We start from the raw sequence: 26,440 nt of genomic DNA, 5'->3' as shown, positions 1-26,440 counted from the left end.
GCGAGGTCTGCGCACGCGCATTCCTGCCTTGAGTCGAGAAGAACGGTTGGAGGCGGCCGTACTTTGGGCGCGAGGCAGAGGAAGAAAGAAAGAGGCGAAGAAGCAGAAGCAGTTCCCGCGCGCACGAGGCGTTTCCGCTCCGGCCCTCCCTCCGCTTCCTGTCTCGGCGGCCCCGGCGCTCAGTCGGCGTGGCAACCCTGTTCCCTCGCGCGCCTTTGCCGCTCCTTCGGCCGCGGATGCAGCGCCGCGAGGACCTCGCCGCCCCCGGCCGCCTGGGCAGGGCCTCGGGCCCGGCGGCTCCCCCGGGCCGCCTCCAGTCGCCTCAGGCCGCCGCTTCCCCGAGGAGGCCTCCGCGGGGCGGAGGTGGCGGAGTGCGCGGGCCCCAGCCTCCGCCGCTGCTGCCGCCCTCGGCCACCGGCTCGGCTCCGCCGGCCCCCAGCGTCGTCCCTACCCCGCTGATTCCCGGAGCCGGCTCCGCGGCCAAGGCCGAGCCCGAGAACAAGTACCTGCCCGAGCTCATGGCCGAGAAGGACAGCCTGGACCCTTCCTTCACCCACGCCATGCAGCTGCTGCAAGCCGGTAAACGCCCCTGCCGCGGGGGAGGGGAGGGGAGAGGGGCCGCCGACACTGTGGCGACTGCTCGGCTGATTTGGGGGTGGGGTGGGGAGATGAGTCCCAGCGTCCTGTAGAATAATAGTAATAGAAAAGGTGGAGTGCCTGATTCCATCCACTGGAACACTATAGTTCAAATTAGTAAGCCCCCCTGCCAGACTTTGTTAGTCTGACATCCTTTACTTTTCCAGGCATATACTTAAAAATGTAATCAAGTATAAAGGTGTATGAAGAAGGCCATATGTGCCTTAACTTTCCCCTTCAGTAGAAGTTTTGGTAGGCTAGAACCCCTTTGATCCGGTGCTGATCCTATTTGTTGATCAGAGTTAATAGTATGGGAGAACTCAGACAGTTTATACCCCAGTTAGTTGAGCAAATTCGTTGTCTCTTCCTCTTTCCCTCCACCAAACCCCCATCCTGTATTCTTGTCAAGGTCATAAAACTGGGCTCCTTTGCCATTTTAAATAAACTCCCACCCCCATGTAACCCATCTGCTTACATATATTTTCAAATGGTAGGTGTGGCATGTTGACGGTATGAATAAAGGAATACTGAACAGAAACTGCTCTTCTAGTTTAGAGAATCCTTCTTGCCTAGTTTATGGTGGTAATTCCTATTTTCCATAGGCAAGTGACTATTATACCCTTGGAGTAGGGTTCGAAATTGGCAGGGCGCCAGGCGCATTTCGCTCCTAAAAATTCTCCATTTGCAAGCACCTCAAAAAGCCTGGGTGTCATTTTTTGCACCTGGCTGACACTCACGGATTAGTGAAATGTATGCACTTTGAAGCCTCGAAGTGTATGTTAAGGATTGAAAATATGTTATGGAGTTTAACAATAAAAGAGTAGTGTTTTGAAAACTGAAGTATGGTACCAATATTTTTCTTGTAAACATTAAATCAAATATGTATTAACAATTTAATTCAAAAATGTGATACCAAAATAACAAAAAGTTTCGCCAACCTCCCCAAATGGTGACTAGACATTCTGTTTTGGTGCCCACAACCATGGTCCTAGGAGCCATTTGGCTCCTAGCTTTTCTATCCCAGTTTCTAACACTGCCTTGGAGAGCATGCCTATGAGTGGCAGAGAGTGTAGTAAAGCAGGAAATTGGAAGTTTCTTAACATGGAGTCTGAGGCATGTAATCTTTCATGTAGTGATGGAAAGGTGGGCCTTACCTCCAGAATCTTGTTTATCTTGTTTCTGAGAAAGGGAAGACAGATGTTTTCAAATGGAGGTGTGAAAGTACATAGGAATGACAGAAATGGTGATGAGGACTATAATAGTGATCTCCAAGGTAAAAGTAGAGTTCAGGGCTCCTGTTATTCTAATAGTGATGCAGAGGTGCAGCTTTTCTGGACACAACAAGTTCAAGCTGTACCTGCTGAAAGTATCCTACACTACTTTACATCTGTTGGGAAAGGCTCGTTTAGGTAGTTGGCAGGCTGTGTCAATTCTCTGCCATCCTCTCTTGGATCTGGAAGTTGTGGACGAGGAAGGGGAACTTGAGAAGCTGCCTCACGTGTCAGATCTTTGGCCCCTCTCGTTCAGTATTGCCTACACTGACTGGCAGCAGCTCTCCAGGGCTTCAGATGAAACTTTCCCAGCCCTGGAAATGGTGGGCATCCAGTCTGAGTATGTGCTCTACCACTGAGCTCCAGCACTTCTGCTTAGTGTCTGTGTTTTACTAGTCAGGCGGTAATGGTTAAAAAAAAACCCCAGTTAATTTGCATGTAGTGTTGGTCACCTCTTACCCTGGTCAAGCTGGAGAAATTACAGTGGTTTTCTGCTCAGTGAAGTCTGTAGTGGCTCTAGTGTATCTGTTATGACGATCGGTACTAGTGGCACTATTAGCCTTTATAATGTGATAGTGGGTACAGAAATGTCATCTAAGTTGGTGGTCAGAGGTAGACTTAGAGAATTGGACCGTAGAATTTCCACCCAAGTATTGGGATTTTTCTTTTTTTATTCCAGGAGATTTCAAGCAGAGCATTCTGTGTATCTCCCCCCTTCCCCTCTTGCCGAGACAGAGGGCTTTGTAATCTCATTGCTATGCATATCTGTATTTGTCCTTGTTTCCAGTGAAACTATTAAATAGAGTGGAAATGGCAGTCTTTGTCTTGCTAGCACCCTCCTTCCCCATCTTGACAGTGTCTAATCGCCTGCTGTAGCCATATCACCACAGTGCAGCTGCTGTGCTTTCAGGCTTTCACTATATCAAGAGAACAACAACTGTTTGGAAATAACCAGTCAGAATTTAGAACAAAGGGGAATGCTAGATTTTTGACTTGTGAGTAGAGTAAGGTGAGGAACATTCTTGATCTAAGAACTAATTAACTTTTTAAAGCAGAGTTCATGTGATTAAGGCAGATTTCTTTGCTTTTTGAAACAGTTCAGAGGTGCTTTGATTTTATCTTGCTGGATGACAGGCCTGTTTCATTGCTTTATTTCTCTGCAAATGAGAAGCTTCATGTTGTATTGCTATGCAAGAAGCAGTGCTTTTCTGTGGGTACTCAGGGGTACTCAGTACTGGCACCCCAAATGTTAAAAGTGTTGCACTTACTGTAACAACTTTATGGTGGGTACCAACATTTCCCCCCTTTTTTCTTTTTTAAAGCACTGGCAAGAACAATGAAAGTAAAGAAATTGTATCAGTAAAGAATTTTAATTTGAGATTGAAGTCAAACACCCCAAACAGTAAATTCTACTGTTGCAAAAATATTTATACAGTAACCACAGGCAGAAGAGCTTTCTTGACTCTTCCTTTATTCCACAAATAACTTCTAAGTACATAACTAATTTATTAATTGCAAGAGTCATTGTTCTAGTTGTCCTATATTTTTATGTTCCAAACATTTTAGAAAATCCTAGACAAATTATATGTGAGCCAGCAGAAGCCTCACAGCTGGAGAATTCAAATCAATATGTGAAAGTTGCTTTGCAACCACCTGCTGTTTCTTGGCCCTTGCTGTCCCCTTGGGTCACCTGGCCACAATGCCCAATTATGGCAGAAAGTGCTGTCAGGGTCTCAAGTTTAGACCATAACCTGCAATCCAAGAGATGTGTGAGACACCTCAGCCTCATTTTTTGCTACCTCATTCTTCCATCTCTTCTGAGTTCCTTCCTGTTCGTTTTTTAAAAGTGCTCCCTCCCCCCTTTCTACGTAGTTTCAAAAAAACTGGAAAGGGCAGTTCTTGATTAGAATTAATTGATTGGGCTTTTTTTCTTTTTACTGGTTGTCTGATGGGAGAAAAAGTTATTTTCCTCAGCTATTTGAGAACAGATTGGTAGACTTATATGTGTGTAGCCATAACACACTGAAGAATTTGGTAAAATAAAAATAATCTGTACTAGAGAATAGCCCTATCACACATATTATGGCTTCCTTATGAATAGATTTGATAAGGTTGGAACTTCTAAACTGAGGGGAACATGGTGAAAGTTTATGCAAGGGGCTTTTTATTCCAGATTAATTAAACCAGGATACTTACTTATTTCCTTCTGCCCATCATTGGCTTTAGCTCCATCCACTCCCAACCAGAATGTTGCCCACTCCTGCTTTAGACCATAAGTCTCTATGTGGCAGCCACAGGTGCAATACCAATGGAGGGACCTCCAAAGAACCTATGAAATCCCTGCAGTCCCTTCCTCCTCTTACACCAGGCTTCCTCAACCTCGGCCCTCCAGATATTTTTTTTGGCCTACAACTCCCATGATCCCTAGCTACCTGTACCAGTGGTCAGGAATGATGGGAATTGTAGTCTCAAAACTTCTGGAGGGCCGAGGTTGAGGAAGCCTGTCTTACACCAGTCTCAGCCTTTACAGCAAAGCTCTGCCCATTTCTTCCTTTGCCTGTATGTACTTTTTAAGGCCAAGATTGAAGCCAGGCTCCCAGGCACAAGAAACAGCTTTCATGGGCAATGACCCAGCCAACAGATCCAGGGCCCCAGGATGGGAGGCAGGGAAGAGAGCAGAGTGACGGGGGGGGCAGGTCTTAAAATGCTCTCCCAGTAGCACAATGAGTAGGACAAATGCTACCCTAGCTTAAATAAATTGGTGCATTGTTTGCATCCATTGTAACTCCATGAGGACCCATGACTTGCATAAGTGTTCTTGTGCCATGGTATTACTGGAAAACACCAGACTGGTTTTTATAGAACTGCTCAATAACAACACCTATGTAAAATTTTATTTTATTGTGGTTGAGTGGGCCAGTTCCCATGTAAGAAACATGTAGTTTCAGTATTCATTTTTTTTATTTACTAGATCTGACTCTATGCCTTTGTGGCAGCCATTTTATGATTTGATGACACCCCCGATGGCAGCCATTTTGTGGTGGTCCCCACCACACACTTTTAAAGTTCCCAGTGTGTCAGTGGAGTTGAAAAGATCAGGGATTAAGAGAAGTTGGGAAGCCCTGCTTTAGACTTGTACTTCCTAGCCTCTTTTTACCAACATGCTTTCTTCCTGTTAGTAGTGTACCTCTGGTGAGTAATTTGCATCAGAAAACTGTTGCCCTAAAGGTGATCTAATTAAGCATGTTTAGTTTACTTGTAAACAAAGTTAAAAACTTTAAAACAGCCATTTGCAGTTGGCTTCCATTCACTCTTACTAATGAACTTATAAAGCCAACCATTTCGGGGGGGGGGGGGAATAAAGCAGTAAAAAATCCCATCCCTACCACCTGCTCTGTCCTACTTTTTGCCATCCTGCCTCTTATCCAAACTCCTCTTCTTTCCCTTTCCCAATGATATACAACCCCTTCTGTATACAATGTGAAGTTTCTTTGCAGCCCTCTCATGTCTTGTCTTTCACTTGTTTTTCTATTGGATTCTTTCCAAATAGACTGCTCTTTCTTTTATCAGCAACTTGCTTCTCATTTCCTTGTCTCTTAGTTCTCCTATATCCAAGGGAGTATGCCTACTCCTTATTCTCCCTAAATGAAGTTCTGATTCTAGTTTTTACTTTCTGTGCATAAGTTATACTGTAATTCAGTTATTTTAAGTTCATTGAGAGACTGGACAATATAAATTTAAAATTTTCTATAAAACAATAAAAAAAGGCCATAGATCAATAGGTCTACAGTATTTCTGGTTAAATTATGGTACTGATATATATTTACCTAAACCGATTGTGCTTCCTTGAAACTATGCAAGACTAGCTCTTAGAATTTGTCCAGTCTAGCATATACTGTAGCTTTTAATTCTTTCATCAGCACTGCCCTCTGGCAGTCCCTTATTCCGGGCCTTTTTAGAATCCTCTTGATGGAGCCATATGAGTGAAGTATAACCTTGCTAATTCATGCACAGAGAATGGTGTCCTGACCTTGTTTAGCAGACTGCTGGGTATATGAGTGGGAGTTGAAATAAAATATTATTACATCTGCCAAATAGCCTTCTGGCTAGATATTTGCTTTTTTTTAAAGGTAGGACTAAAAATCCATTTGTGCAGGTGGCAAAGTATCTGCAATGTGTTGATTGTTTTGTGCATTAAAGACTAGACTAGGCCTTGTATTTAGTTACATGAAACAAATGGAGGTGCCATATTTTCCTTTACATTTGGACTTTGCCAAAAAGGTAGGTGCTCACACACTGCTGCACTGCAGTTAGCCACGGCTTTCAGCACTGGTGAACATTTATGCCAGGTTTGGGAACCCTTCGACTTCCAGATGTTGCTAAACTACAACTCCCACCATCCCTGACTGTTTGCTGTGCTTGCTAAGGCTGATGTAGTTCAGCAACATATGAAGGGGGAAAAGTTTCCCACTCCTGTTAAATGCAGAAGAATAGGAGTGTATGAGGATCCTAAGAGTATGTAAACACTTTCATATACAAAAGCCTTGTTAACATAAGAAATGTACCATGTTTGGGGTGGCTGCAAACTGCAGTTTCAGGTACCAGTATAATATTTTGAGCATGTGGAGCTAGTTACCCTGGTTTCATGGGCTTGTGAACCCCTGAGAAGTTCTGGGTGGTTTCCTGGCAGGGTCAGCAGTGCCATCGTAGGGCAGCTTCAGCTTGGATAGCTTTTGCAGCAGCAGCAGGCAGAAATCTAAAAGTGTTGCTTTTAGCGTTAGAAAAGTAATAGCATTAGAGAATGTCCATCTATACCTTTCTGGAAGCTGCTTTTTTAGTTACTCCAGAACAGGTTATTTCCAAGCAAGTATGTTGAGAAACAAAAGGAACTTGTTTCTGTTGGTGAGACACTTGTCCACATCTGCACATGCATGTCTATTGGGGGCGGGGTAAGATGGTGGCTGCAGTCTTCTGCTGCCCCCAACCAGGCTTTTGGCAAATCAATTATCAGCCTTTTGGTAAACAACCTAACTCACCCGTAGTTCATTATGGAGTTTGAGGTCAAAATGTTACAGCAAGGCTAGTTATTCCTTAAAATAGAATTTATATTGTTCATGCACATTGATGCATAAAACTCTGTTTCTCCTGGTGAAGGCAATCTTTTTCTAAAATGTAGTTCTTAACAGAATAAATTGGTTTCTGTGCTTGAGTAATTCTCTTAGCAATGTTGAACAGCTTGTGGTTTAAAACCTTTATTCTTCATGCAAAAAAAATCAAGAAATTTTAGCATGCTTCGGTGACTTCTATGAAAATCAATTTAATATTCAAAGAGCCCGAAATATGGGTTAGAAGGTCTCTTCAAGGTCATTTAAATGAAAGGGGAAAAAGTAAAACCTACTGATCAATTTCTGTCTTTTTATCTTGAAAGTTTTTGGGGGGTTTTTAATTTGGATGGGCATCTTCAATTCAACCTGAAGATACCTATTGGTCCTAGTATTTTTACTGTTGGACTGACTTTTGTTCCATAGTTGCTGAGTAAACTCTTAGAGCAGGGGTCAGCAAACTTTTTCAGCATGGGGCCAGTCCACTGTCCCTCAGATCTTGTGGGGGGGCCAGACTATATTTTGGAAAAAAAGAATGAACAAATTCCTGTGCCCCACAAATAACCCAGAGGTGCATTTTAAATAAAAGGACACATTCTACTCATGTAAAAACACGCTGATTCTTGGACCATCCGCAGGCTGGATTTAGACGGTGATTGGGCCGGATCCGGCCCCTGGGCCTTAATTTGCCTACCCATGTCTTAGAGCTTCTGTGACTTAGGTGTTTTCCTTCTTTCATCCTTGGAAAACTTTGGGCTTTGTTTAGAGAAGGCCTACCCAAAAAGTAGTATTATCTTCTTGATATTCCTATATTTCCTTCAGCCTGTCATAGGGAAGGCCTTGGAACTTGGCAAGCAGCCCAGTCGTGTCACTTGCAAATTGAGAGCTTGCCAGTTTCATTCTTGGACTTCCTTTTAGTGCAAATACACACATCTTCAAGTATTTGATGTCACAACCAGAGCAGAAAGGGCTCGTCCTGTTAAAAAATTGCCTGGTTAAGACAGTCAGGCAAGAAAGGGAACAGGCGAGAAGGAACACCAGAATGTTTTCCATTACAGCAGACGTGGTTGGCTCAGAATTGGGGGTGTTCTGGTGTGGCATGGGTCTGTAGAGTTTTCTTAGAAATGTTTGGGGGAGAACTTGGTAATAACTGGCTCCCGCATGGCTGCTGCCGTAATAAAATGTAATAGGTAAGATGTTGCTGGGAGCAAATGAGAAAAGCTACAAAGTAGCAAAACTGTATAAAAGCAGCTCTCTCCCTTTCACTTCGGTCTAGAAACAGTTAGCTAACATAAGTGCATATAGGACAATGATGTTTGTTTGTTTGTTTGTTTGTTTGTTTGTTTGGTGGACCTATTGGCTAGGTTGCGGAAAAACTGAGTTTGGGGCTCACTTGCACAGTCATGTACCTTGAATGGGGGGGGGGTGATTCTAGACAAGCTGCCTCTTGTACCTGCTTTTACATGCATCCTGTTGGGTTTTTCTTTTTTTAAAAAAGGTTGAAGTGCTGTCTCAATTGTATGCTTTGTCTTGTTTAGAAATCGACAAAATTCAGAAAGGTGAATCAAAGAAAGATGAGGAAGAGACCTATCTGGACCTATTTTCTCATAAGAACATGAAGCTGAAAGAACGAGTTCTCATCCCAGTCAAGCAATACCCTAAGGTGAAGGCCAGCAAATGCCTCATTAATGTCCTGTAAAGGGATGCTTATGACAGATTTCCACTCACAGCAGCTGTTTGCTTTGAGCTGTCCTGATTTATGCCAATGCATTTATTGCTGTTGTTAAATATTTCCAAGGCGTTTCTGCTGTATTTTCTTTGTGTGTTTGTAGCAGGCCAGAGCATAGGTTTATGAAGGATATTTCTTGTACTTGAAAATGTTTATTATTGGCAAAAAAATAAATATTTCATTCCTTGTGCAATATGGCACGTCACAAAACATAAGAGGACAGGTCCCTGCCCTGAGGACGTTACAGTCTAAATTTGCCATAGCAATAAAAAAGAGAGGAGGGGAGACAGTGATATACATGGGGGAAAGGGGCCATATTTCAGTTACAGTTAGGTAGTAAGATGAGAACTAGAGTTGTGCCACAGAAGTGGCATTGCATAGATCAGGGCTTTTTGTGCCCCCCTAAAGTCTGTCATTTTCTTTAAAAAATAGGGAAACCATCTTGACTGATCCTGCTGTGATGTCAAAAGGCTTTTGTTAGGGTTACCAACTTTTTAAAAATAACAATTTCTAGATTTTTTTTACTAGCAGTTTCTCTAGGTTCCCCATTGTGGTGTCAAAATAATTTGGGGGTGTCCCTAATGCCCCGTAATTAGTCCAACTTTTTAAACAACATATCTTATACATGTAAGTTTACCGAGCATTCCCACAAGCCCCCAGATGTGAATCTGTGATACCAAAAGTCTTTTGCCTCCAAGCCACCTTTCCTCCAGTGTGTTCTTTTAAAATGCAAACACTTTCACTATGCACACTTGATTGCTAACTTACCAGAATTTGGATCATTCACCCTTTGGTTTTTTTCTAGAAGGCTAAAATGAGTACAGTTTAAAATTTCGGGAAACTTATAATTGCTGATCCTAGTTATTGCAGTATAAATTTTAAAGTAACTTAATTCAGTTTTTGAAACTAAGAAAAAATCTGTTTCTCTCCTTTAGTTTAACTTTGTTGGGAAGATCCTGGGACCCCAAGGCAACACCATCAAGCGACTGCAGGAAGAAACTGGAGCAAAGATATCTGTACTGGGGAAGGGGTCAATGAGAGACAAGGCAAAGGTAGGGGTACTGGGCTCAAAGTACAAGTACTTTTGTGTGTTTTAGAACGCTGGATTTTTTTCATAGATGGTTGGGTTGGCCAACCGTTTGTTGACAGCACATTGCCTTTAAGTAAAAGTGTTGTGTTACCTACCTTTGAAAAATGCATTGATGACTTAGAACTGCAAAATCCCCAGGAGTGAGTACTTGTTGCTTTGCCATTAATCACAGAATGAGCAGGCAGCTAATTAACAGAATAGTCTTTTCTAATACAACCAATGCCAAGTGTTTGTTGTATCTAGGCTATGTAAAGAAAAGAGATTCATAAAGCATCACTTCAAAGTTGAGCTCTTGCTTCTCACGTTTCCATGTGACTTTGAAGAGGGCATCTAACTGAAATCTTGGTTTTCTTAACTTTTTAAAATTGTACTTGTGAAGGCTACTGTTAAGCCTCTAGATTGTTTAAAGCCAAGTAAGTAAATCTTGAGTTTATGCTAGTCAGGATTTTTCATTGCCAAGTAAGTGAGAAGAGAAATAAATGAATCTTATTGGAAGCCCATTTTTCATATTTCTTTGGAATATCAGTTGGCAAAATTCTTTGGAGTCGATATATGCAAGCAAAAGTTTAGGGCCTGGACCATCTGGGGATAACTAGTTTAGGGTTGGCACAGGTAAATAATTTTTTTAGTAAAACTAATGTTAGACTTTGTTTTGATTCCTGTTCTTAGAATTATGTACTAGGAGGCATAAATGAATGTTGTCGGGGTCTGAGATTTCTACCAAAATGTCTAGTCCTATACTTGTGTTTTATCCTGCCACCTTTATTTGCAAATAGGTGAGCAGTTGCTGTTGCAGTCATTGGGTGTGAGGAATCCACTTGTGTGTCCATGTCCAAGCACAGAGCAGTCTCAGCTTAAAAAAAAGTTTCCAGATTAAAAGTATGGGTGGGTAGTTAATTGTGCACCAAAAGATTAGCACCACTGGCCAGTAAAGCAAGTGCTGCCACAATTACATGGGCCTCTCCAAAATTCACCTAGGTCAAACAGTCATGAAAGTCATTACTAGCCCAGTAAAATAACTCATGGATTGAAGGGTCCAGAGCTGCAGCAACAGCCTCCTAAGTCTTAGTAGTTAGTTCTGTCATGAACATATGGAGCCCTTCAATAAGGTGTTGAATCCAGTTTCACACATGCAAACCGGAAGCAATAGTAAAATTGCCTTACAGCAGGCTTCCTCAACCTCAGCCCTCCAGATGTTTTTGAGACTACAATTCGCATCTTCCCTGACCACTGGGTCCTGCTAGCAAGGGATCATGGGAGTTGTAGGCCAAAAGCATCTGGAGGAAGCCTGCCTTACAGCGAGCAGGTAAGGATAATATATTTTTTTTTGAGAACTAGGGAAAGATGTGAGACATAACCCCAACACTTCATTCCTTTAAGCATCATAGAATTTGTCTCTGCTTCCGGGGGGGGGGGGGAATTCTGAGAGGTTGGTGGCATCTATTTGCAGATGTGGCAAAGCAACACTTGTCTCTCTATGTGAGCAACAGGAAGGCTTGTGTTCTCTTTTAAAACCGATAGCCATCTACTGAAACGTTTGTTTTTCAGGAGGAAGAACTGCGCAAGGGGGGTGACCCAAAGTATGCTCATTTAAATATGGACCTGCATGTCTTCATTGAAGTTTTCGGGCCACCCTGTGAGGCTTATGCTCTTATGGCCCATGCCATGGAAGAAGTCAAAAAGTTCCTTGTTCCGGTACATACCACCTTCTTTTTCTAAAATGTTCTGCATAATGACATGTTTGGTCTTGGCAAGGTGTGTTCAAGTAGAACAGATTGTGGCAAAGCATATTCCATAGAATAAGCTCAGTCAGAGAGAAAAAGGAGATAATGTTTTGAGTAAGGCAGTACTAAGTATTGACAATTCAATCACCGGAGCTGAACAAATGCTTCGTTCCAAAACTTAATTGCAGCCAACCCACCTATGCAGTTGGATGTCTTTCTGCAAAAATGACTCCCAAGCAGTCATAGATACGAAAGAACTTGTCCTACTTTGAAAAAAGTGTTGGGTTGACATTAAAAAATTATAATCTTAGAGATTTTGCAACAGTTACTTAAGAACTTAAAGGCTATTAAAGGGTCAAAAGATTGGACTCTAGGGAAGATGCCATCAAGAGATTGGCTGCTCCAAAAGTTGTCAGGAACTGAATTTTATTTGCTAACACCTGCAAATGTTCTTTTTGCGGGGCCGGGGGACCACCTGATCTTTTATTCATTTTAGATAACCAAGGATTCTAACATCTGGATTGCTGGTTTGGTTTTGCCTTCTGAAATTTGTTACATGAATTGTAGGTGCAGTTGAGCTTTCTGAAACGGAAACTCCTGAGGTTTCGACTCAACTAGAGAAGGGAACTTTAGCGCTAATGCACCATTTTAAGACTAGCGGGGGGGCGGGTTCCACCTCAGGTTTAATATCTGTCTTGAAAAGCAGAAAGACCTTTCTAGAAATATTCAGAAATGACTAGCTTTCATTATTCATCAGCAGAGGAAATTGTTGGATCTCATGTTCTAAAAGTGTGAGGTGTGTATGTGCACACATTGTGGAGAGTACACAGGAATTTGGGGGTGGGGGTTGTCTTAGTTACCCCTGTTGAGCTGAGCTTCTAGGTAGGGAATTATAGAAGCCTCTTGGACAGGCATTGCTGTGCAGCTAAAGCAGAACAAGAGTTCCATGTCTGCCCTGCTGTGGATAACAATGGACTTCTGATACATTTGTTTTTGTTCTAATGAACACAACACAAAATGGCTGTGACTGTCTCAGTTTTGAATATGGTGCACAAAGGGGTAGAGCTACATAGACACTGCATGTAAGGTTTGTGAAGCTTTGAAGGCTTCCACATATCCAAAAGGATACAAAAGTGATCGCTCTTCTTTGAAGCCATCTGTTCCTTTTAGTTTGCCAAAACCACCTCCTATCTTTTAACACTTTACTGTGTTACTGTTGCACCTCTCCAACAGATTGGCATCAGTGACTGGATTCCCTACTGGATTTAGGGAGTAAAATTCTTTTGCTCTGCTGCTAATCCCTCCACAGATTGCCTGAAATTGTACCCCCTGGAGAGTGCAGAATGCACAGAGCAGGGACAGAAGTGGAAAGAGGCAGCTTAAAGTTACTGGTGAGCATTTGCTCTTTGGACTGAAAACATTTCCTGCCTCCTCTGAATGGGAACAAGAAATTTAGGTTGCTAAGGGAGCCCACTTCTCAGAGCATTTGACAGGCAGGAAGGCCAGCTGTTCTACAAGGGTGCAGAGGATGTTTTGTGGCAGCTGTTGTGACTTAGGCAACTCCTGCCCATAGTACTCACCTATGCCTTTCCAAACAGAGCTGTTGTTAGCAGCACAAAAAACCATTTCAAATAAAATGAATGAGATTTATTTTATTTTATTTTATTTTATTTTATTTTATTTTATTTTATTTTATTTTATTTTATTTTATTTGCATGGCCTAGAAATTAATTCCCTCTGTTTTTGCTTAGGATATGATGGATGACATCTGCCAGGAGCAGTTTCTGGAGCTGTCTTATCTCAATGGTGTGCCAGAGCCAACACGAGGTCGAGGGATTCCCGTACGAGGAAGGGGAGCTGTGCCCCCACCTCCACCTGTTCCTAGGTAACAAATGGAAATGTTGCTGGAGATGAGCTCTTGCTGGTTGCAGTTGCATCTTTAAGCAGTAAGATTGTGCTTCTGATGGTTTGGGGAGGTGGGGAAGCGATATGGGCTTAATGGCTGTTTCAATTTTTTTTTTAGTGTGTGGAGTGGGGCAGCCTTGCTGAACAGGTGAGAGGCAATAGAAAAGGCGCTCAGTCATATTTCCCATAGGTGGTGGGTTTTGAGTCTTAGTTTACTCTCGCAATTGCAAGCTTTTTCTTGTTCAGCATGTTGACAATACCAGATCTTTGAGGGGGTTCATGAATTGTCCAATAGGGTGGTCGCCCATTAATTGTAGACCATCTTTAATTATTCCTAAACTTTACGGTCCTGCCAATGCATTCTGCACTAAGCAAGGATAACATGAGACTTTTGAAACTTTGGTTTTCATTTAAGAAACTTTGGTTTTCATTTCCAACTTTTGTTTCAGAGAGACAGTTGAATGTTTTCTATGTCTCTCAGGTCAGGTGGATATAGCTTTAAGTGCCCTTCACAGCTGCCTTTGCTCTGCTCTTTGCTACTTTATCTTAACCCTTCTTGACCTAGGCATCACTGCTCCATAAAATTGTTAATCTGCTTACCTACATCTGTGCATCTGCCCCTTACTTCATGTCTTTCCTTTATTATGTTTCCCTTTGGCAACTCCTGTCCTTAACATTAAAAAACCCCATAAATTATTCAACTTGTTTTTATTACTGGTTGTTAGCCGCCCTTAGCCCGGTCTTGGCTGGGGAGGGCGGGGTATAAATAAAATTATTATTATTATTATTATTATTATTATTATTATTATTATTATCATTATCATCATCATCATCATCATCATCATCATCATCATTCAAAATCCAAATATCAGAAGCAGCCTCAGTTGTGTAGGTTTTTCCATACACATTTTTATATATATAGAAACTGGGCTTTATGAACATCAAGTGATAATGCTTCCTCTCTCCTTTGCTTCCAAAAACTACTTTGTGCTAAACTTAGAAGACTATAAAGGCCCATTTCTTTTTTGAGATATCTTGGGCCTTTTGCATTGACAGCTGATGCTGCTAGTTTGGCTTATCTTTGAAGTGATTCTGGTAGGTACTTAAATCTTTGCTACTCGCTCAATCCAAGTTTCATATTTGGGCATTTTTAGCTCTGTCTCCGTACATCACACAGCAAATTTTACTAGATTTAATTTTGTCATTCATCTCTGCTGCTAGGCCTCTGCAAATTGAGCTTCTGTATAGACAACAGATTAGATTTAGTGGGTGTCCAGAGCATGGTTGTGTGCAGATTGTGTGTGCCTGCTAACTCTTCTGTCCCCTTTTTATAGGGGACGTGGCGTGGGACCTCCGCCACCACCTCCACGTGGAGCTCTTGTGCGGGGGGCCCCAGTGAGAGGTGCCATTGCAAGAGGAGCAGCTGTGGCCCGGGGTGTTCCCCCTCTTCCAGCAGTGAGAGGTGCCCCTGCACCAAGAGCTCGGGCAGCCGGCATTCAAAGAATACCTCTTCCTCCCCCTCCTGCACCAGAGACCTATGAAGATTATGTAAGCAGTTTTTAACTTTCTGAACGGAGGGAGAAAGTCTGATAACAGATTACTTGTGCCTAAAAACTTTGGTTTATCCGCAGCACCCAAGATTATACATACGTAAGAACATAGAGAGCATCCTTTGTCAGAATCAGATGACTGGTCTGTCTAGCACAGTATTGTCAGCAATGATTGACTGCAATTCACTGTGGGATTTCAAACCAGGGTCTTTCCCAGCACTGCCTAAAGATGCTGGGGATTGAACGTGCAAGCAAATAGCCTGCTCCTCCCCCAGAGTTAGACCTTTTTTGACCACATTAACACCTTACATTTCAAGCACTATGATATCACTTTAACAATCATGCCTTCTCCCAAAGAATTATGGGAGCTACTGTTTGTTAAGGGTGCTGAGAGGTGTTAAGAGCCCCCACCCATTCACCTCACAGAGCTGCAATCTTCAGAGGGTTTAACAGTCAGTCCCTCTTCCCAGAGAATTCTGAGAATTGTAGCTTCCTAACAGCTCTCAGCACTCTTAACAGACTACATCTCCCAGAAGCCTGAGAAAAGCTATGACTATTTAAAGTAAAATCATACTGTTTTAAATACAGTGGTACCTCGGGTTAAGAACTTAATTCGTTCTGGAGGTCCATTCTTAACCTGAAACTGTTCTTAACCTGAGGTACCACTTAAGCTAATGGGGCCTCCCGCTGCTGCTGCCATGCTGTTGCCACGCGATTTCTGTTCTCATCCTGAAGCAAAGTTCTTAATCTGAGGTACTATTTCTGGGTTAGCGGAGTCTGTAACCTGAAGCGTCTGTAACCTGAGATACCACTGTATATGGCGGGGTCTTCCTCTCTTGTGCACACACACAACTTTGAAAGAATATAACAGATGTCATTTGATAAGTACAGGGGAAAGGCATGCTTGCTTGGTACTGTACAGGAGAGTTTGATAATAGCATGGGCCTTTGGACCTGGCTACTTTAAAAAGTAATGGCCCTTAAGAATGAATAAGCCTTGTCTTCAGTGGAGAAAATAGCACCAAGCAGAGACAGAAATTGTGTCTGCTTGGCAGTTGTTTTCTTGAGGTTTTCCTCCCTGCTAGCCTCATCCTCCTTACACTGCATCTTTAATGCTTTCTGATTCACAGAAATAAGACTTGATCACAGATCCCGGTGAAGTACTGCTTGGCAAAGGACCATAGTTTAGGGGGACCTTGGTTGCTCGGAAGTATGGAGGGAGGGTGATTGTACCAGTTCTTAAAGAAATTTCACAAACTTTGTAGTAGCAAACCAGCTTTTGCCATGCTGACTGGGGTGATGTAGTCCAAAATATCTGGAATATCTGGAAGACAACAGGTTGGGGAAGTCTGGTCTATTCCATTTATTAGACCAAGATTGTTATATCTACACTGGGCAATTTTATTTTTTTAGTGCGTGAAATATTTCCAAGGACATAGTTTGGATAACTGCAAGGTAAAGTAATGTGTGTTTGAAGGGGGTACCTGTGTGTCACTTTTGTGATTTGGACTTTTATAGATGGTACTTTGCTTGGTATTTTATTTTATATTTTTATACAATATCTGACTCCTCCCTTGCCTCTTTGTCTATTCCAGGGCTATGACGATGCTTACGCAGAGCAAAGTTACGAAGGATATGAAGGCTACTACAGCCAGGGTCAACAGTAAGTGCTTCCTTTTGATTACTTAGAATCAAGTTGGAAGGGGACTTGTCGGGTAAAGTTGTCCAACCCCCTACAATGCAGAAATATGCAGTTGGCTCATACAGGGATCCAATCCACAACCTTTAGTAGCATCACGTTCTAACCAACTGAGCCACATTAGTTCTTAATTGCCCTGTATCTTCAGCAGAACACAAGGATATTGTGCTTGTGTGTGCTTCTGCATCTATACCATGAGTATCTGTGTTACAAGGAACAGCACTGTCCAGCATTCCCTGGGCCTTGAGTGATTGGGTAACTACAGCCTTAGCAAAACACTGTGTTCCCCAAAAGTCAGGTAAAGGGCCCCGTCACACCCACTAAGCCTTGGCCTCATTGGCATGGACTTTTCCTTTACAGTTTGTGAAGATAGCTGGGCCTGGGCTCCTTCTTCCCTTACAGCTTTAGCTAATAATAATAATAATAATAATAATAATAATAATTTTTTATTTATACCCCGCCCTCCCCAGCCAAGGCCGGGCTCAGAGCGGCTTACAAACAATAATAAAAACAAGAAGAATGATTACAACTTAAAAACAAAAATAAAATACAGCATTAAAATAATGGAACATTAAAATATTAAAATGTAGCCTCATCGCAGGAGGAGAAGGAAAAGGAAAAAAAAGAGGGAGGGAGGGAATCAAATTGGCTCCAAGCCAAAGGCCAGGCGGAACAACTCTGTCTTACAGGCCCTGCGGAAAGAAATCAGATCCTGCAAGGCCCTGGTCTCATGAGGCAGAGCGTTCCACCAGGCCGGAGCCAGAGTTGAAAAGGCCCTGGCTCTGGTTGAAGCCAATCTAACTTCCTTAGGGCCCGGGACCACTAGGGTGTTGCTATTTATGGACCTTGAGGCTCTCCGTGGGGCATACCGGGACAGTATTGCAAGGAAGCATAGTATCTGGTCTAGGGAGTCCCTAACTATTGCAAGAAGCACGTCCACATTACCCTCTCTGTGAGATAGATGGTCATTTGGACCATCCTAAATAATAACAGCATGATGATTAGAAAGATACACCACCTCAAGGGATAATATTAATAATAATAATAATAATAATAATACTCCGTCTTGTTATTGCAGGGAAACAGAATATTATGACTATGGACATGGTGAAGCACAGGAATCTTATGAAGCGTATGGTACGTCTGCATGCTCTGTTGCCATGGCAGAAGCAGAACTCTGTGTTCAATGTATTTTAGTCAGTTATTTTTTGCCTTGAATGCAAAAGATAAAAAGGTTATCATGATCTAAGTTTTTTGAGAGGCAGTATGTAGGATATAACGAGTCTTTTCAGCTGAGAACAAATCTGGAGATCTTGCCTTTAGCTAATGTTACTCTGAAAATGTCCAATAATCTTAAGAATATACTGGCTATCTTAGTGCAATGAAAATGTTTACTAGAAAGTCTAATTACCAGTGAGTTTTATCCCAAGTTTTCATTCTGCACCAAAAAGCAGAGCTGTTATTGTTCTGCTAACCACTAGAAAGTGCAAGACACTCAGCAGGGAATAATAAAGCCCTGTGGTCTTCTCTCTTTCATTTTTAACTTGCAAGATTTCAGCTGACATTTTGCCACACATTCTAGACCATTTTTAAATGCTTAAAGCTAAGGACTGTATGTGTGTATCTTTGTAAAGGAAAGGTTGGATTTCTCAGGATGCTGAATTCTTTGCCAATAATTCCATTCCACATTGGCACAGTACAGTCATGAAATCCATGAAGCTTTAAATATCACCAGTGTGAGACAAGAAGTATTTAGGTGCCAAACAATTCTCGGATGAGTATGAGGAAGATAAAAATGAGAGCTCCTTGCAACTCTAAGAAGGTTTGTCCCCTTCTACACTGAGATATTGGCAACTATGGAAACAGCTTTCTGGTCGTGACAATCTTTGTGAAAGATTGTCAGTGTTTCCATTTACCTGTCCTCTTCCTTTGGGTTGACTCTAAGCATTATTTTTCTGCCTCTTCAGTATTACTGTTGCATCCTCTGATTTTCCTGACTAAAGGGACCAAACTTCCTCTGGGCCACTGGGCACGACAATGCTTCTCTTAATTAGTTCAGTTGTAACTAATTTTAGTGTATGTGCCTGCTTTCCTGTGGACAAAATGAGAAAAATAACTTGTGTGAGCCAGCCATGTTGAATTAGAAGTGTGAAGTTTTAGCTAGTCAGAAGAGTATGGATTTCAACAAAACTAATTTTGTCTTGTTTTTGAAAGGAACCTGGTACTTTTCTGATGTTTCATTTCCCCCAAAACTGTTAATATTCCTCCTTATTATGCCTTCTATGTTTGGTGAAAATAATAGTTTCCTACTGCACCTGAGGACTGTATTGTCTCCTGTTGGGCATGTGCAAGGAGGGTATGTTTGGATGGCACATGATGCAGCTTGCTGAAGTCTGGTCTGGTCAGTCCTTTGGATAGGAATACATCTTGGAAACACCAATGCCACCTTGAGCTCTGTGATGAAACAGGCGAGATAGAACTTGTACTAAATTTTAAAAGTATTTTCTCAGGGCAACAAAGGCTATGGTGGTAACATATGAGAGCAGACAACTAAACCCCTCAGTTGAAGCTGTCCACTTGTAGAGAATCATGCGTCCTTTAAAAAGATACGTTCCATTAATAAACTACTAGGAGTAGAGTTGTGTGCAGCAAAACTTTGGCCAATTCTGTGTTTTGATTACTTGCAATGAACCATTTGGACTCTTGATGATTTGTGCAAGACTTCTGTGTCTTGCCAGCTCTGAATAGTGCTTCACATACACTCCAGTTCCTTCCAAAGCACCATTTGGTAGCACACTGAAATCTATGCCTAGGTCTCTTTTCAGGGTTATTTGCTAACACCATGATTCATGAAAAGCAAAACAGCTGTCCTTTTTCTGCTGCCTACATGCGCTATTTTCTTTCCTGCAGGTCAAGATGATTGGAATGGAACAAGGCCCTCGCTCAAGGCCCCTCCGACTAGGCCAGTGAAGGGAGCGTACAGAGAGCACCCATACGGACGCTATTAAAGCATACATGAGGGGGAAATATCACTTTTGAGCAAACAGTTGTTTCTGATTCTTGTATCTCCCAGGATTCCTGTTGCTTTACCCACAACAGACAAGTAATTGTCTCCCTGATTTTTCTCTGGCTCCCTTTTTCTCCCACCTTCATCCTCCCCCACCACTGACCTTGCATTCTGGCTTCTGTATGTAGTATTTTAAAATAATTTAGATTTAGAAGACTGAATTCAATTTTTAAGTGTGTAGATGGCTTTTTTTTCTCTGTTTAGATATATAAACACAACTGTACCTTTAAAAAGAAAAAGTTGAGGTAAAAAATGTTAGTTTCCAAAGTGACATGCTTGCTTAACAGTTATGAAATTAAAGTTTGTTAATCTTTAAGTATTTTTTGTTTTTTAGGCAACCCATAAAAGTTGTAGTTGCAGAATCCCAAAAGTAGGCTACATTTCAAAATTCAGGGTTGGCTTTTAATGACTTAAAATCATAATGTAATGGTAGCAACTGCCGCAGTTTAAAAAGTAAGCTCAAATGTCAACACTTTGCCCTTAAAAGCAGATTGCTTGATTAATCTTAAGTTTAAATGTTAATAGAAAGAATTCTCCTTAACAGATAAAACAGCAAATTTTTTTCTCAATCAGTTTAACTTAAAAAAAAAAATTAGGTTTGTAACATTGACCATGTGGGTTTTGAAATCTAGCCCCAGTGTTGAGATGCTAGTGACGGACGTTCTCCAGCAAAAGGTGTTCTTGGCTTAATTCTGCATGAAGAATTTTTAAGAGAAGTGGACATCTAGCTGCTCTGTAATTTTTATATTGCTCTAACTGCCCAGTGTTTTGATATTAGGAAGTATTAAATGAATAGCTGTGCATTGTGTCTCTCTCTTTTTTCTTTTCTTTTTTCTTAAAGGAAAAGCTGAACACTTGAGTGTTTGCAGTACATAATACAGCTCAGGCTTAAAATTGGCAAAACTGTAAAGCTTTTAGCCATTCCAATGACATGTTCAAGTGCGTCTCAACACTAGCTTTATGTTAAAAAGGGACATTGCAGCTGAAAAAAGCAAGGAGCTTCATTTTGTACATAGATTTGTACACTGTTCTCCCACTTTGTTCTTGGAAGATTAAATGCTACTACTTGTGTAAGCCTGCCTAAATAGGTAGCTAAAATTTGTCAAGATGTCTGCAGCAGTTTGTCAATAAAGTTTAGTCCTTTTTTAATCAAAGTAAATGTGATGAATTGTCATTTTTTTTTAATTTTGGTCAAGCAGTAAAATAGATTGTCCTCTTTCAATTAATTTAAATTAATGCTAAAGTACTTGGTCTGTTTTTTAAAAAGAAGTTCTCTTAAAATCCGAAGACGTTTTTAAAATGGTATGTTCTGAAAGTTTTAAAACTTTACCAAGCTGAGTAAGCTTAATTTTAAAACAAAATTGTTTTTCACCCCCTGGAAGTTGAGCAGTTGTGCCAGAAACGGGGCTTCATGTGGCAGCATCAGTGTTCTGTTTCACTGAAGGGTTGAGACATCTGCTGGCTTTTTATCTTGAGTCTGCGGACAGCTGCTTCTGCACCAGCCCCTTTGTAGCTGCTATTGATTTCAAAAGGGCAGAGTGGCCTTGCGCAAGCCCCATTTATTTTGGTGACACCTGCGCAAGGAATGTCCCCAGGGGATTGTGCCCTCTGCAGAGAGGCGGAAATTGTTGATCCAAAAGTAACTTTCATCAAAACAGTGTGACTCCAAAAGCCTTTTTCACAGATAGAAAAGAAGACTTCTTCCTTTTGCTGCATCCACAGATTTCCCTCTCCTCAGACTGCCTGCTTTTCAGGGCGGCATTCCTTGGGTTCCAAAGCAATTACAAAGTGGTGGCTTATGTAGGGAGCAGGCAGATTGTTCTCAATAGCCCGTTAGGAAAGGCACATAATGCAGATTTGCTAACTGCCCACCTGTCCACACATCCCCATGTTAGTGATTTGCTGCCTTCAAAGAAAATCAGCTTCCCTGCCTGGTTGTCTGGAGGAAAGTCTCACTCACTGCAGATGACCAGGTTAAACAGCTGTTGACAAGCCTGGCATGATAGCAGAACTGACTGCTGTGAAGAGCTGGTGGCTTGTACTTACTCTCCCTTCTTGGCAAAATTTAAAATCGAGTATTCACTGGGAAAGAACTGCTTGGGGGTGAAAAAAAAGTCCACTGTTACTGTCAAATTGCTCACAGCAGTGCATGATTGAGGGAAGCTACTTTTAAAAGCCAAAAAGAGTTGTATTTGTAGATTGTTATTTTAAAAAAATGTAAATAACTGAATTTTCCACAATGGTTTGGAGTCAGCTTTCAGGGCTTAATGTCTTGCTTGATGAAAAGAACACCCAAAACCCCCCTTTTAAAGGAAAATTATCGCAGGAGAATTCAGGATGTCTTAAAGCTAACATGCACCGAAAAACTCAAAAGGTAACCTAAATGTCTGATTTTAATGGCACATTTCTTTTACATAAAATGTGACGGCAACTTGCATAAACTTTTATTACTGAAGAAGTTCTTCAAATGTTAATTTTAAATGTAAAATCTTGTTTAAAAAAGATGGTTTAAAAATAGATACTTAAAATACATCCACTTGCTTATGCATAAATTAGCAATAATGTTTTAATACTTGTGCCCTTTGTCATTTGCAATGGACTGTAACCTTGGGCAAAAAAAAAAAAGCAAAAAAAAAGGAAACAGAATCGAACCTTAAATATCAAAAATGGATGTAGCTAGTCCTCTGTGTTTACCAACAAAATCTACTCAGTTATTCAAGTAAAACTCTGGCCCTTATTGACCCAGTATTGCTGTTCACTATATTAAAACATTTAGTACTTAGGTATTAAGTTGCATGTGTTGGTTTTTTCCCCCTAGAGCAGTGGGTCCTAATTGGTGGTCTGTGGACCCCGGGATCTGCGTAACCCACCCAGGGGGTCCATGGCACCATTCACAATAAAACTACCCTGGAGATAACAAAAAATTCAAAAGTAAGGGATCCATGGCTTAGCTTTTGAAAAACAGGGGATCCGCAGTACTTAGCTAATTGGGAACCACTGCCCTAGAGTTTTTAAATTGCATGCCAAGAGTGTATCAACATTTGTTTTGATTTGTGAGTCGTTATGAAGATGCTTACTACTTTTCTCTGTTTGCAGGAGGTGCTCTGCTGTTGGGGTGAAAATGACTTTTGCTGAGGACAAGTTGGGTATGCTATTCGGCTGTTTCTACTTTTGTGGTTTTGGAACAAAGAACTTTTGTATCTCATATAAGCTACATTTGCATGACCAGTCACTTCGGTTCAATAAGGCTGTGCTGGCGCTTAACTCGTCATTTAGCCAAAACAGGCCAAAAATCAAGACAGAAGGATGGGCAAGGCTGTGTATGCAATGGTTTAAAAACATATATTCAGTTTTGACACTATGGGAAGTGTCAAAATGCATAAACATTGCATATTTTGCATAGTTCACTCTAGTCTGGGGAGGGTCAGTCACTGAAGCCCCAACCCCAGCCCCAAATATCGGACATATTATTCACCTCTCTGGCTTCTGAAACTGTAGCAGGCACTTCAAGCATACTTTGAAATCTTCAGGAAGCTAAAATATTTGCACCTTCTGCTTGTTTCTAAGTGCCTGTGGGATTATGCCACACACAACACGAATACAGCCAGCCCTTCAGGAACTATTTTGGAGCTGTTTGTTCATGTGAATGTTGCCAACCCCAGTTGACACTTGATTCCTTCTCCCTTTGCCTTTAAAGCAATTGGCAGGTTCTCCTAAGACAGGTGTGGGGAATTTGTTGACTCACCAGGTGCTGAAGCCCCAGCTTCCATGCCTAACAATCAAGAGAGATATTTGTACTCCTGTAGTGCTTGGGGGGCAGGGGCACCAGTGGGTCTCCCTTATCTAACAAATTTGTGGCAGTTAGGAAATGAAGCCTTTGCTGGCCAAACGAAAGTGCCGGAAAAGAAAATAGGAGAGAAATTGCCAAAGTATACAGCTGTGAGGTCACCAATTACCTACTGTCAAACCTCTGCATCTTCTCAGCTGATTAATTAGCATCTTGAACTTGGCAGAGAGCCTACACTTCCCAGCTAAGCTAGATGATCTTATGAATAAGTCATTCAACCACAGTGGCCCCTCACTGACCAATAATGACCTAGCAGAGAACTTAAGCTAGTAAAGCATTTTACATGCTACAAAAATTATATAAATTACTGTTTCCATAGAGTTGAAAGCACATGTGTGTGGTTTCGTATGTTAGGGTGTGAACCATTGACTAATGGAAAAGCTCCCTCTAGTGGCTTCAGAATGATCACTTAACTATCTAGCTTGTTTCTTCCCGCTCAGATCCAAAGAAAACAACACTGCAAGCTGGGAAGGAACTATTGATAAAACAACTGAGTGAAACTATTTAACAGGCAGGACCACAGTGAGTCAATTCTGGACCTTTCTGAGCAATGTGCCCAAAAGACGAGCTCCCCAAACCTAGAATGCTGGCCCCAAACCAGGCCAGGGTTTATCATGGGAAGGGGGGGAAATTATGTGCTAGAAAACCTAACTTTTCCATTACAATAAACTGGGCAAACAGAATGCTGGAATCTGCCTTCTCCAACCTGGTGTCCCTCAGATGTTTTGGATCACAACTCTCATCATCCCAAGCCAGCATGGCCATGGGGACAATCAGAGATGTAGTCCATGGCCCCAGGTTTGGGAAGACTTTGCACTGTGGGATAGTGTGTGACCCAAAATCACCCATTGCGGAGCATAGATTTGAAGCTGAGTCTCCGCAGTTGGAAGCTCTAACCATTACATCACATTGATTGGATACTTTTTTTGAGACACAGCATGATTCTTGAAAGGTTTCCAAATTAACTCTGTTGCAGTTCTTCTCTTGAGGTTGCAACCCAGCAAGACTATATGTGTGCATGGGAAGAATATGTAGCTAGAAGAGTTGTCTCTTCACCATGTAGGTGTATTACAAACCTATACATCTTCAGCACTGCCCTCCATATTTGCTGTGAATTTAGGGGCCCTGGAAACCCTGACCTAAAGGAACTACAATATGAGAACCATTGATATAACTTTTGCAGCATAATTTACTGATTACATCCTGAGTTTCAGTAATTCTCTCATATTTTTCTCTAATAGATGGAATCATCAAATACAAGAAGAGGAGGCAACATTATTATGAGGCACATTTTTACCAAGAAGTGCTCTTTAGGGAATTTCTAATCTCTGTAAACTATATGTGTACTGGGGCTTCAAAGACCTGTTTTCAGTTGGTTCAGTTTTCAGTCTGGGATCCTTTAAGTTCAGTTTAAATAATCCTCACACTAGTCCTAAAATTTGGAAGTGCTTGTGAAAGAATATGTAGAATACAAGGTACATTTTGTGCTGGCACAAGTTCACTACAACATTCGTTGCAGGCAAACAAGGCAGATCAAGGCAGTGTACATCTGTTTATTGCTGGACCATGAAGTAGATGAGCCCCAGATACATTATTTTAGTGTGCTGTGGTATTGAGTACATTTTAATAAAGGTACTCCATTTTTTTAAAAAAAACGATTTCATGTTAAATCATTTTAGTAAATTTGTATTATTTCTACATCTCCCAACACCAGAATGGCTTCCTGCCTCTTTTGATCCATACCAAGGTTGAATTGTAATTATACAGGTAATTCAGTTGATATGCTCAAACACTGAAGTTTTGGGGTTTGGGGAAATGACTGTATATATGGTGTGTTACAGAAATGTGTGGTCTTTAATTTTCTTGTCTGAAATTAATTTTTGCATGGAAGCCTTCTGGCACTGATTAGCTGGATAAATCCCTGCTTTTCTCTGCAACCTCAAGGGCTAGAAATGAGCTTATTTTCTCCTGTTTTTCTTCCCCACACTACCACAACTGGGTGTTACAATAGTTGCCAGACTATAAACATCTGGTTCTAATGTAAGTGTATTCTTGATTCTATGACTCTTTTTACGTATGCTTTTTTTAAAAAAAAACACTTGATAATTTAAAAATCCCTGTCTTAATCTTGAAAGTGAAGTTTACACCCCTGGGGGGGGGAAGGTAATCTACTCTTTAAAAAAGGAGCTTCTTTAAAAATACAAAAGGTGACAAGCGTATTTTTGGGGAAACAGCAGCAGTCACATCATAACTGGTTACCACCTAAACCCTAGATTAATCTCAACTTTGATTTAACCTTACCTTGAAATTATTTACCAAAACAATATGTCAAGGGAGGAGTCTTCCAAAGAGAGGGTTAACATACAGCAGCCTTCTCCAGCCTGGAGTCCTCCAGATTGATTGATTTTTTAATTTACTTATTTATTTACTGGACTACAACTCTATAATTAGTTTTAGCAAGCATTGCCAGTAGTCGGGGGTTATTGGTGTTACAGTACAAAACATCTGGAAGGTGAAGGGTAACGAGAGAAGGCAAAGCAGGATTCATTTTGTTCTAGTCAGCAACTGTAAGGTCTAGGTGTGCTCAGCTCTGCAGCATGCAATACAGTGCTTCTGACTACACACAGAATGCATTTCCTGGTGTATATATCTAAATCAGGAGTGTGCTTTGGTGTGGAAGGCATGGTGACAGGATCTGGAGCTTCAGCATCTCAGCTTAGAAATTGAGGAAAGAGTATGCCCTTTGGTGGACATTGTACACAAGTTATATGTGTTGTGGGTAGAAACATTGCTTTGGTACCATTTTGTGTCTGCTGCTGCA

At 41.4% G+C, this 26,440-nt stretch overlaps 1 protein-coding gene across 3 annotated transcripts; it reads left to right on the top strand.

The window, feature by feature from the left end:
- KHDRBS1 (KH RNA binding domain containing, signal transduction associated 1) lies at positions 1-25,274 on the top strand. 3 transcript variants are annotated; one of them, XR_014158676.1, is made up of 12 exons: positions 1-579; positions 8,548-8,672; positions 9,674-9,790; positions 11,377-11,523; positions 13,304-13,437; positions 13,576-13,605; positions 14,792-15,005; positions 16,602-16,669; positions 17,784-17,842; positions 19,616-19,808; positions 22,869-22,918; positions 24,861-25,274. XR_014158676.1 is itself a non-coding variant. In XM_081870411.1 (10 exons), the coding sequence occupies exons 1-10, from the start codon at positions 237-239 to the stop codon at positions 19,711-19,713; spliced, it is 1,335 nt and encodes a 444-aa protein (XP_081726537.1). In that variant the 5' UTR covers positions 2-236; the 3' UTR covers positions 19,714-20,931. The 3 variants fall into 3 exon arrangements, 2 of the variants coding, with proteins under 2 accessions (XP_081726537.1, XP_081726538.1); XM_081870411.1 differs by lacking the exons at positions 22,869-22,918; positions 24,861-25,274 and having other exon boundaries at positions 2-579; positions 19,616-20,931; XM_081870412.1 differs by lacking the exons at positions 13,576-13,605; positions 22,869-22,918; positions 24,861-25,274 and having other exon boundaries at positions 4-579; positions 19,616-20,931.
- The last annotated feature ends 1,166 nt before the right edge of the window (positions 25,275-26,440 follow it).

Source organism: Podarcis erhardii (genome assembly GCF_964252035.2).
Source record: "Podarcis erhardii genome assembly, chromosome: 7".
Taxonomy (NCBI): Eukaryota; Metazoa; Chordata; class Lepidosauria; order Squamata; family Lacertidae; genus Podarcis; species Podarcis erhardii.
The sequence above is the reverse complement of the archived record's forward strand: the minus strand, read 5'-3'. Positions and strand labels throughout refer to the sequence as shown.